Consider the following 12,384-nt stretch of genomic DNA (forward strand, 5'->3'; position numbering starts at 1 on the left):
GTTTTGGGTCATTGTCCTGTTGCAAGACCCATGACCTGCGACTGAGACCAAGCTTTCTGACACTGGCTAGTACATTTCTCTCTAGAATTCCTTGATAGTCTTGAGATTTCATTGTACCCTGCACAGATTCAAGACACCCTGTGCCAGACGCAGCAAAGCAGCCCCAGAACATAACAGAGCCTCCTCCATGTTTCACAGTAGGGACAGTGTTCTTTTCTTGATATGCTTCATTTTTTCGTCTGTGAACATACAGCTGATGTGCCTTGGCAAAAACTTCGATTTTTGTCTCATCTGTCCACAGGACATTCTCCCAGAAGCTTTGTGGCTTGTCAACATGTAGTTTGGCATATTCCAGTCTTGCTTTTTTATGATTCGTTTTCAACAATGGTGTCCTCCTTGGTCGTCTCCCATGTAGTCCACTTTGGCTCAAACAACGACGGATGGTGCGATCTGACACTGATGTTCCTTGAGCATGAAGTTCACCTTGAATCTCTTTAGAAGTCTTTCTAGGCTCTTTTGTTACCATTCGGATTATCCGTCTCTTAGATTTGTCATCAATTTTCCTCCTGCGGCCACGTCCAGGGAGGTTGGCTACAGTCCCATGGATCTTAAACTTATGAATAATATGTGCAACTGTACTCACAGGAACATCTAGTTGCTTGGAGATGGTCTTATAGCCTTTACCTTTAACATGCTTGTCTATAATTTTCTTTCTGATCTCTTGAGACAGCTCTTTCCTTTGCTTCCTCTGGTCCATGTCGAGTGTGGTACACACCATATCACCAAACAACACAGTGATTACCTGGAGCCATATATATAGGCCCAATGGCTGATTACAAGGTTGTAGACACCTGTGATGCTAATTAGTGGACACACCTTGAATTAACATGTCCCTTTGGTCACATTATGTTCTGTGTTTTCTAGGGGTACCATCATTTTTGTCCATGCCTGTTTCATGAGTTTATTTTTTTACATAATTCTGTTGAAGCATGGTTGAAAAACAATGTCTGACTTTCATTGGTTAACATTTATAGAATTTTAATTTATTATTACTTTTGTCAGATTAAAGTTATTTCTGTGACCATTGTGACTTTTTCTTTCATTGACCAAAGGGTACCAACAATTTTGTCCACGTCTGTATGTTCTGCATTGAAGTGTTGGATTAGACTATATAATATTATAGTAGTAGTATGTTATCTGTGTAATCCAACATGTATGTGACTGTTTCCTAAATATGTGCCATATTGTGAACTCTCCTTTATTATAAATCTATGAATGGGGAGAGGTGGAACATCCCTAGGAATTCTCCTTCCTATAAAAATAATAAAATGATTGGGGAAACTTGCTGCACCTACATCCCAGATAACACTGGCCCCAAAGGGAAGGTAACTGAAGCAATAAACAAGCTTACTAACCTCTCAGAGATAACAGACCCATGGGATGAGTACTTTGGATGGTTCAAAAATTGGAAATCCTTTCTCACCCAGATAGGTATGGTGATAGTCTTGATGCTAGTATTAATGTCCGTAGTGTTATGTTGCCTTGTACCCTGTGTCCGAAAAATATGGGAAAAAATTGTGACCTCAACTACTGAACAGCCCATCATGCTGCTATATGGTGAAGAAGAAATGGAAACCAAAGAATTCAACACAAGTCGCCCCACCAATTACGATGTCGTACCGATATAGGGAAAGATGAATCCCAGGGTACTATCATAAGTCTGATTTACCGGGAGTCTACCCAAAAGGGGTAGGTTGTCACCACTGTGGGGTAAGAGGATTGCAAATTCTATTCCCAGGGGTTTACTAGGCAGGGAAAGTTCTACAATCAAGAATCCAAGGGGGGACTGTTATAGTATATAATGGACACTTGCTTGTCACTTAGAAAATGGTGTCTGTTCGAGAGACAACCCCCAGTATGCAGAGAGACAACTCCCAATATGCATTCTATGAGTCTATCATACGTATGCCTTAAACTTATTTCCTGTTTACATTGCTTCTTGCTGTGAGCCCATTCCTCCCACTAATATGGAGGGTATATAACTTAATAAATAAGAGTTATGCTTTGACCTTATCTAGTGTCAGTGTTATTTCTCTCGCCGTGCATGCACGTGTCTATCTAATTTGGAGCAGTGTCTCAACCTACCTGACCATTGATCAGAACCAGAAAAGTATAACATTCAACGTAGGATTGAACAGACATAGAAACAGATGAACATAAAGGGCCCAGAACAGATGACGAGCCTCACAAGAACTCGGAGAGAACGGAGTCTCACCTACGGAGACCTCCTTCTGCTGGACACTATTGTCCGCACTTCCTGTAACTCCCAGGACTGATGTTTAGCCTCACAAGAGTTCAGAACAGGGTTTAATGTACCAAATGTCTCACCTATTGAAACAGACCTAAATCTCCCCAAGCACACGGCACTCGCAAGGAGATTCCTAGTTCAGGGCACTCTTAATGCAGGGTCTTTCACCACCACTTATACTTTCCACTGCTGAGCTCCGCCTCTCCTGATCACATGACAGTGACATCATCCCAGGTCCTTCTCTCCACTGCTTAGCTCCGCCCCCTGCACTGATCACATGATGGTGACATCATCCCAGGTCCTTCAGCTCTTGCAGTGCAGCAGATACAGAGCAGGTCCTGGTCGGTAGTCACTGCTGTGGTGTCTGGAGCCTCTTCTTCTCTCTGGTATCAGGCATTTCTCCAGAATCCCCCTTTATCCCCGGTGCTGGGGGCTCTGAGAAGCGGGGTCTCTCCAGGAGCAGTAAGTGCGGTTCTGGATCTCACTAATGCTCTGGTCCCTGGAGGATTTCCAGCCTCTCCTCATAAAGGCGCCTGCAGTACTAGAAGCCTCCAGCTCCTCCAGTTCTCTCCTCTTCTCCTGAATGACCACCAAGGATGGACAGGAAGGAGATCAGCAGAAGAATATTAGACTTCACCTTGGAGATCATCTCCCTGCTGAGCGGAGAGGTAAACTTTTCTAGATTTCTCTCCTCTTTATTGTATTCTGTAACAAGTCAGACATCGGGATAGAGAATCCATCATAGGAAGTGATAGGAAGAGTCCAGGGTCATGGAGAATGGCCTCCAGACTTTCCAAATGATGGAGAACCTGAAGATCAGCCACCAGTATGGTCAGTGATGGATCATGGAGACCAATAGTCATGTTGTAGGAGCCATGAGAAGGTAAGTAGGCACGTTGTACCCAGGAGGAGAGGAAGCAGAGGAGGAGATGGCCCGAGTGTAGCATGGATGGAGGATTTCTACCACTAATCTGACATCTAGATGATACTGGACTATAGCAAGGAGGCCTCCGCTACATCTAGAGGAAAGAAGGTTTCTCCACCAACATAGAGGAGGAGTCTTTACTGTAAGAGCAGTGAGACTATGGAGCTCTCTGCCAGAGGAAGGAGTCATGGGGGATTCTCTAGAAGAGTCCAGAAGGAGCCTGGAGGTCTGGAGGGTAATAATATTCCAGCTTCTAGTGACTAGATTACTGGACATGGGACCATGATCCAGGGAGGGATTCCGAGTGTAGATCTGGAGTCAGGAAGGAATTTCTTTCCCTCAGTGTCTCTCTCCATCCACAGGATTACACCATAGTGAAGAAGACATCGGGGGGGACTCCCATCATCCATAAGTCAGGAGGGTGGAGCAGGACCCCCATCACAGAGCCTCCCCCTCTGATACATGAGCAGAAGATCCTGGAACTCACCCACAAGATGATGGAGATGCTGACTGGAGAGGTGACACTGCTGGGAATGCTGGGAAATTCTCCAGTAACAGCACTGGAGGGGTCTGGGTGATGACGGTGTCATTGTGTTGTCAGGTTCTTGTAAGGTGTCAGGATGTGGCGGTGTATTTCTCCATGGACGAGTGGGAGTATATAGAAGGACACAAGGATCTGTACGAGGAGGCCATGATGGAGGCTCCCCGGCCTATGACATCACCAGGTAAGAGGAGATCGTCCTGATTATAAAAGTGTAAATATCACATAGATACTACTCCCATCATCTCATCATCACATGCAATAATCTCTCTTGTCCTTGTGTGTTTTATACAGATGGACTCACAAAAAGAAATCCCCCCGAGAGATGTCCCCGTCCTCTGTATTCCCAGGACTGTCCAGAGGAGAAGCTCCCAGAGAACTATCGGGTAGCTGGAGCTGATGTTTCACCAGAATCTGACCAGAAAGTGATTGGACCAAAGATCAATTTCAATTTTTTTTGTTTAGGATGAACATCTGATTGATATTAAGGTTGAGGTTAAAGTTGAAGAAGAGGAGATGGATTTATGTAGCGCTCATCAGTGTAAGAATTGTCTGCATTGAGGGTCACCTGGATGCTACTTCCATCATCTTATCATCACATGTAATCAATCTATCCTTTCACTATGTGTTTTCTACAGATGAACTCATAGAAGGAAATCCCCCCGAGAGATGTCCTCGTCCTCTGTATTCCCAGGACTGTCCAGAGGAGAAGCTCCCAGAGAACCATCAGGTAGATGGAGCTGAGCCCTATACACATCTATATAGGGGGGTCCTGCAGTCATAGAGGGGTCATAGATGGTGGGGGTCTCTTATGTTGATCTGTTAGATTTCCCACCTGTCTGCTGTATTGTCCTGAATTGTTACAGATGACAAATCAGGGGGAAGATGTGAGTGATATTAAAGTGGAGGATGAAGAAGAGCGGATGATGGGCAATTCCCCGTGTAAGAGTGAGGTGGAGGAGAACATTCCAGTCCATGTGACCACAGGTATGGAATCATGTATGTAGGAAGGGAATTGGGAGGTTTCTTCAGATGAAACTCCACCTTAGAGCTGCAGTTAAGTAGCACTCCGGGCAGTGACCCCTGTGTTATGTACAGTGCAGGAGAAATCTTCTCCCAGCTCTTCTCTCTATCCTCTCATGCTCCAGGCTGGACACTCGGCTTAGCATCAGGTTTTGGAGGCACGCCGGCTGCGAAGAACGGCTGCAGTGATGGCCCAGGGTCTGAGGAAACTCAGTTTAACCACCTTAAGGGGTTTTCCAGGCTCTTGATATTGATGGGTTATCCTCAGCATATGGCATTATTATCTGATCGGTAAAGGTCTGATTGCCACTCCTTCACGGTCAGCTGTTCCTTGAAGGATCTAGCACTTTTAATGAAATAGGAAACACAGCACTGCTCAAAATGCAGTTGCCCTGCTGGGTTACTGGAGCTCAGCTGCCATTAAAGGGGTTCTGCACTTTCACTTAACTGATGATCTATCCTCTGGATAGATCATCAGCTTCTGATCGGCAGGGGTCTGACACCCGGGACCCCCATCGATCAGCTGTTTGAGAAGGTAGCTGCGCTCCAGCAGCGCCGCGGCCTTCTCACTGTTTACCGCCGGCCCAGTGACGTCACAACTAGTATCAACTGGCGTGGGCGGGGCTAAGCTCTGTTCACTTGAAGGGAGCTTAGCAGCGCTCACGCTAGTTGATACTAGTCGTGACGTCAGTGGGCCGGCGGCCCGGCGGTAAACAGTGAGAAGGCCGCAGCGCTGCTGGAGCGCCGCTACCTTCTCAAATAGCTGATCGGTGGGGGTCCCGGGTGTCAGACCCCGGCCGATCAGAAGCTGATGATCTATCCAGAGGATAGATCATCAGCTAAATGAAAGTGCAGAACCCCTTTAAAGTTAAGGGCAGCTGTGCTGTAGTAACCTGGTACAGACACAACTCTTACGGAGGTTTCTGTGAAGGTTCTCATTCATCTCGGTCATGGTATATCAGTGGTGATAAGTCAGAAGAACTGGACTTGTTATATATTTTTTCTTGAAGACCTTTTGCTAGTCATCTGACTTAGTCCGACTGGTTTGTTTGACAGAATGGCATTACATTTCAGTGACTTGTGCTTTGAGAATGTTTATAGATGTATATGAATTGTATTACTTTCATAGATTGACACTTTTTATCTATTGCTATTTTCTGAAAAATAAATAAAATAAACCTAGCTGTGTCCAACGTGCAATGGATGGACCTAATCAGAGGTGTGTGGGACCCCTGAGAATCAGATACTGGAGGCCCAGCCTGAGGATAGGCTATTAATTATAAAGGAGTGGACAACCCCTGTAAGGTCTAAAATAGGCAGTTCACGAAGAGTTTAGGTTATTGTATTAAAATCATCTCCACTTGATATCTAAGGACCAACTGTGCGGGCAGAGGACAGGCCTGAGTTTATGTAATAGAAGTGATCGGTGAGTGTAGAGCAGAGTCCTGGACTTTATCATCCATCCATTATAATTATAAGGACACGACCACAAATGATTTTCTTTTTGTTCAGATTTTGATTCAGTATTTTGTGCCAAACCCAAGAAAGGATTCATATAAATGGGGAATATAAAGGAAGGACTTGTACTTCTCCTTTCTTTTGACATAAAAACTACATAAAAAACTGCACACAGCCTGATAGGAAGCTTCTAGATTTGTCTTTTTTACTGTTTGGAAAGAAAACACATAATCTCTTTTTAATCCTAACAGAAAATCCCAGTAAGATCTCTGAGGGAAACTTCATCTTATCACTAAATTATAAAGGAGAAGATGAAGATATCGGGCATGGCTCTTCAGGAGAAACCCTCATTACCTGTAATGTCCACCCAGGACTTCACAGAACAGATCTGTCATATAATGCTCCTAATCATAAGGAACCTTCTTCTGACCAATCACATATTGTTATCACAAGTACGGGGCCAAAAGAGGTTACAAGTTTTCAGTGTGGGGAATGTGGAAAACAGTTTACAGACATCTCAAGTCTATATGCACACAGAAGAAGTCACACAGGAGAGGAGCCATATTCATGTTCAACATTTGGGAAATGTTTTAAGTATGAATCACAAATCATGAAGCATGAGAAAATTCACACAGTAGAGACGTCGTATTCATGTTCAGAATGTGGCAAATGTTTTACAAAAAAGTCAAATCTTGTTAGACATCACAGAATTCACACAGGGGAGAAGCCATTTCCATGTTCATGGAAATGTTTTATCACTAAAGAAAACCTCAAGGTTCATGAGACAATTCACATAGGAGAGAAACCGTATTCATGTACTGAATGTGGGAGACGTTTTATTACTAAAGAGAATCTCAAACTTCATCAGAATATTCACACAGAAGAAGAAAAAACATTTATATGCTCCAAATGTGGTGACTGTTTTACAAAAAAGTCAGGTCTTGCATCCCATGAGAAAATTCACACAGGAGAGAAGCCATTTTCATGTTCAGAATGTGGCAAATGTTTTATCACTAAAGAAAACCTCATGGTTCATCAGAGAAGTCACACAGGAGAGAAACCGTTTTCATGTTCAGAATGTGGAAAATGTTTTATCAGAAAAGCACATCTTGCTACACATCAGAGAATTCACACAGTAGAGAAGTCTTATTCATGTATTGAATGTGGGAGACATTTTATTACTCCAGAGAACCTCAAGGTTCATGAGAGAATTCACACAGGAGAGAAACCGTATTCATGTACTGAATGTGGAAAACATTTTACTACTGAAGAGAACCTCAAACTTCATCAGAAAATTCACACAGAAGAAAAAACATTTATATGCTCCAAATGTGGTGACTGTTTTACACAAAAGTCAAGTCTTACTACACATGAGAAAATTCACACAGGAGAGAAGCCATTTTGATTTTCTTCATGTGAAAATGAAAAAATTACAATTTGAAACTCATCAGAGAATTCACACATAGAAGAAACAAAATTCTTGTTTGGAATGTGGAAGTGTTTACAGGCATTAAACAGCCTATATGAGAGTATATTTTTCTGTGGAATTATAATTTGGGTCTTTGGCAGACCCAGGGTATTTCCCTGAGGTCAACAGTGACAAGGATCCATGGAGGAAAAGTATTGTGGATATGAGGAAAAAGAAGAAGACTGTTGTTTACTTCAGAGCAGTGTAGATGATTGTCCCCATGGACCTTGCTTCTTACCGTATTCATACCTCCGCCAACACTGCAAGAGAACCCAGAGATACACGGTGAGAAACGGAAGGACACCTCCTGTAGACTTTTATGTAACCTATGTTGACTGTAGGAAGGCGCAAGGGTCCGTCATTGAAGGAAGGTATTGGTCACCAAGATTCCTGGCCTCGGTGAGGTAAGAGCCGGTAATTTTAAGTGTCAGCGGCAGTTACAGTTGACTGACACTATTTGTTATTTAGTATGGCTGTAGAGCTGATCTGGGCCGGCTCTTACTGGGAGCAGCCAAAGTGCAGGGTGGGTGGCTGCTCCCCACGTTCCAGGTCAGGTTTTGGTTTGGGATATAAAAACCCATCCAGCAGTCTCAGCTTGGTGTAGATTATCCTCCATTTCACAGTGAAGCTCTGGAGACTCTGTGGTTTTGGGATCTGCATGAGGTGTGCCGTGCTAAAGGACTGAGAGCCGCATTACTGGAAAACAGGCCCCCTAAAGCCTGCTGTGGATGGCTGATGCAAAAACGCTGACAAGGTGAATGCTTTTTGTTCTGTGGACTTGCCACAGGACTTGTGGTGTGAATGAACACCAAGATGACGAACTGTCATTTTTGTTTATGTGTAAATAAACACTGCATTGTTTAAGTCAAAGACTTTGTTTTTGCCTCTGTACTGCGTCTGCTAATCTGCCTACCAGAGCGAAACCCCACAGAACATATGGAATGGGTATTTGATCTTTATTAATACAATATATCAAGATAAAGGTGATGGGAAAAATAACAAATTGAGTTGACAATAATTTGTTAATAACCCAGATCTTCTATTTCCTTCCATTTCCTTCTCTTTGCCTCATTCACACTTGTGTATTCTGGTCAGTATCTTACACCAGTATTTGTAGGATATAAATAGGAGTAGCTCCCGAACATGGAAGACTTTCCATTATACCTTTCTCTGTTTTATTCCGTTCCCTGTTACGGCTTACAGATACTGATACAAGATACCGACCGAAATACAAAAGTGTGAATGAGGCCTTACTGTCTATTGGTCTCTTCCAATGGAGCTTTTATTGCCTACTCTCCCATAGAGATCATGCACAGCCAGTTATACATCTCATATCTTCCTTGGCGGTCTGTGGAGGTCTTCATTCATCTAGGTCAGGCATGGCCAACCTGTGGCTCTCCAGCTGTTGTAAAACTACAATTCCCACCATGCCCTGCTGTAGGCTGATAGCAGTTGGCAGTCTGGGCATGCTGGGGGTTGTGGTTTTGCAACATCTGGAGAGCCTCAGGTTGGCCATCCCTGATCTAGGTCATGATTAGGGATGAGCGAACCCGAACTGTATAGTTTTTGGGGTGTCCGTGACACGGACCCGAACCCGGACATTTTCGTAAAAGTCTGGGTTCGGGTTCGGTGTTCGTCGCTTTCTTGGCGCTTTTTGAAAGGCTGAAAAGCAGCCAATCAACAAACGTCATACTACTTGCCCCAAGAGGCCGTCACAGCCATGCCTACTATTGGCATGGCTGTGATTGGCCAGTGCAGCATGTGACCCAGCCTCTATTTAAGCTGGAGTCACATAGCGCCGCCCGTCACTCTGCTCTGATCAGTGTAGGGAGAGGTTGCGGCTGCGACAGTAGGGCGAGATTAGGCTGATTAACTCCTCCAAAAGACTTCATTCAGAGATCGATCTGCAGCTGTGGATGATTGAACTGCTGCTATTGAATTGCTCACTGTTTTTAGGCTGCCCAGAGCGTTTTTCATTCACTTTTTTCTGGGGTGATCGGCGGCCATTTTGTGTCTTGTGGTGCGCCAGCACAAGCTGCCACCAAGTGCATTTAACCCTCAGTAGTGTGGTTGTTTTTTGGCTAAATCCTACATCAGGGTCAAGCTGTCACCAAGTGCATTTAACCATCAATAGTCTGGTTATTTTTTGGCCATATACTACATCAGGGGCAAGCTGAGCCTGTCACCAAGTGCATTTAACCCTCAATAGTGCGGTTGTTTTTTGGCTAAATCCTACATCAGGGTCAAGCTGTCACCAAGTGCATTTAACCATCAATAGTCTGGTTATTTTTTGGCCATATATGACATCAGGGGCAAGCTGATCCTGTCACCAAGTGCATTTAACCATCAATAGTGTGGTTATTTTTTGGCCATATCCCAGTCTAATTCTGTCCGTAAACGTATACCTGTCACCCAGCGCCTAAATAATAGGCCTCAAATTTGTAGTCGGCTAAATATGTGGTTATTGCTGTGGCTGGGCAAGTTATTTAGTGTCCGTCAAAGCACAGTTTTTGTTCTGGGTTGAAATACAATTCCCAATTTAGCAATTCTCTAAATTAGTGGTTTCTGCTGTATCAGACCTCCTTTAAATCTATCCCTAAAAGGGTATATAAGATTCAAGGTGCTGATAGGGTCATTCTCAATAACTTCACACACACGCTACTGTGCATATCCCAGTCTAATTCTGTCTGTAAACCTATACCTGTCACCCAGCGCCTAAATAATAGGCCTCAAATTTATATTCAGCTAAATCGGTGGTTACTGCTGTGCCTGTATTAGTGTAATACGGTACCTAAATAGATAGCCAGATAGTGTTAGGTGTCTTTAAAAAAAGGCCTGAATTTGAATACAATACATTGGGCCAAATAATATTTTTGTTGTTGTGGTGAACGATAACAATGAGGAAAACATCTAGTAAAGGACGCGGACATGGTCGTGGTGGTGTTAGTGGACCCTCTGGTGCTGGGAGAGGACGTGGCCGTTCTGCCACAGCCACACGTCCTAGTGTACCAACTACCTCAGGTCCCAGTAGCCGCCATAATTTACAGCGATATTTGGTGGGGCCCAATGCCTTTCTAAGGATGGTAAGGCCTGAGCAAATACAGGCATTAGTCAATTGGGTGGCCAACAGTGGATCCAGCACGTTCACATTATCTCCCACCCAGTCTTCTGCAGAAAGCGCACAGATGGCGCCTGAAAACCAAGCCCATCAGTCTGTCACATCACCCCCATGCATACCAGGAAAACTGTCTGAGCCTCAAGTTATGCAGCAGTCTCTTATGCTGTTTGAAGACTCCGCTGGCTGGGTTTCCCAAGGGCATCCACCCAGCCCTTCCCCAGCGGTGGAAGACATAGAATGCACTGACGCACAACCACTTATGTTTCCTGATGATGAGGACATGGGAATACCACCTCAGCACGTCTCTGATGATGACGAAACACAGGTGCCAACTGCTGCGTCTTTCTGCAGTGTGCAGACTGAACAGGAGGTCAGGGATCAAGACTGGGTGGAAGACGATGCAGGGGACGAGGAGGTCCTAGACCCCACATGGAATGAAGGTCGTGCCACTGACTTTCACAGTTCGGAGGAAGAGGCAGTGGTGAGACCGAGCCAACAGCGTAGCAAAAGAGGGAGCAGTGGGCAAAAGCAGAACACCCACCGCCAAGAGACTCCGCCTGCTACTGACCGCCGCCATCTGGGACCGAGCACCCCAAAGGCAGCTTCAAGGAGTTCCCTGGCATGGCACTTCTTCAAACAATGTGCTGACGACAAGACCCGAGTGGTTTGCACTCTGTGCCATCAGAGCCTGAAGCGAGGCATTAACGTTCTGAACCTTAGCACAACCTGCATGACCAGGCACCTGCATGCAAAGCATGAACTGCAGTGGAGTAAACACCTTAAAACCAAGGAAGTCACTCAGGCTCCCCCTGCTACCTCTTCTGCTGCTGCCGCCTCGGCCTCTTCTGCTGCTGTCGCCTCTGCCTCTTCTGCTGCTGCCGCCTCGGCCTCTTCCTCCACCTCTGGAGGAACGTTGGCACCTGCCGCCCAGCAAACAGGGGATGTACCGCCAACACCACCACCTCCGTCACCAAGCATCTCAACCATGTCACACGGCAGCGTTCAGCTCTCCATCTCACAAACATTTGAGAGAAAGCGTAAATTCCCACCTAGCCACCCTCGATCCCTGGCCCTGAATGCCAGCATTTCTAAACTACTGGCCTATGAAATGCTGTCATTTAGGCTGGTGGACACAGACAGCTTCAAACAGCTCATGTCGCTTGCTGTCCCACAGTATGTTGTTCCCAGCCGCCACTACTTCTCCAAGAGAGCCGTGCCTTCCCTGCACAACCAAGTATCCGATAAAATCAAGTGTGCACTGCGCAACGCCATCTGTAGCAAGGTCCACCTAACCACAGATACGTGGACCAGTAAGCACGGCCAGGGACGCTATATCTCCCTAACTGCACACTGGGTAAATGTAGTGGCGGCTGGGCCCCAGGCGGAGAGCTGTTTGGCGCACGTCCTTCCGCCGCCAAGGATCGCAGGGCAACATTCTTTGCCTCCTGTTGCCACCTCCTCCTACTCAGCTTCCTCCTCCTCTTCTTCCACCTGCTCATCCAGTCAGCCACACACCTTCACCACCAACTTCAGCACAGCCCGG

The 12,384-nt window shown here is 45.4% G+C and overlaps 1 protein-coding gene across 1 annotated transcript; it reads left to right on the forward strand.

The window, feature by feature from the left end:
• Window positions 1–4,705: 4,705 nt before the first annotated feature.
• LOC122933883 (gastrula zinc finger protein XlCGF17.1-like) lies at window positions 4,706–8,182 on the forward strand. Its single transcript, XM_044288982.1, has 2 exons — window positions 4,706–4,761; window positions 6,507–8,182. Exon 2 carries the CDS (start codon window positions 6,866–6,868, stop codon window positions 7,658–7,660), a length of 795 nt encoding a protein of 264 aa, XP_044144917.1. The 5' UTR covers window positions 4,706–4,761; window positions 6,507–6,865; the 3' UTR covers window positions 7,661–8,182.
• Window positions 8,183–12,384: the final 4,202 nt, after the last annotated feature.

The sequence above is a fragment of the Bufo gargarizans genome, chromosome 4 (genome assembly GCF_014858855.1).
Source record: "Bufo gargarizans isolate SCDJY-AF-19 chromosome 4, ASM1485885v1, whole genome shotgun sequence".
In the NCBI taxonomy this organism is placed as follows: domain Eukaryota; kingdom Metazoa; phylum Chordata; class Amphibia; order Anura; family Bufonidae; genus Bufo; species Bufo gargarizans.

What these genes read in the sequence shown, in the direction of transcription:
- LOC122933883 (XM_044288982.1), top strand. Translation starts at nt 6,866, where the DNA reads ATGAAGCATGAGAAAATTCACACAGTAGAGACGTCGTATTCATGTTCA.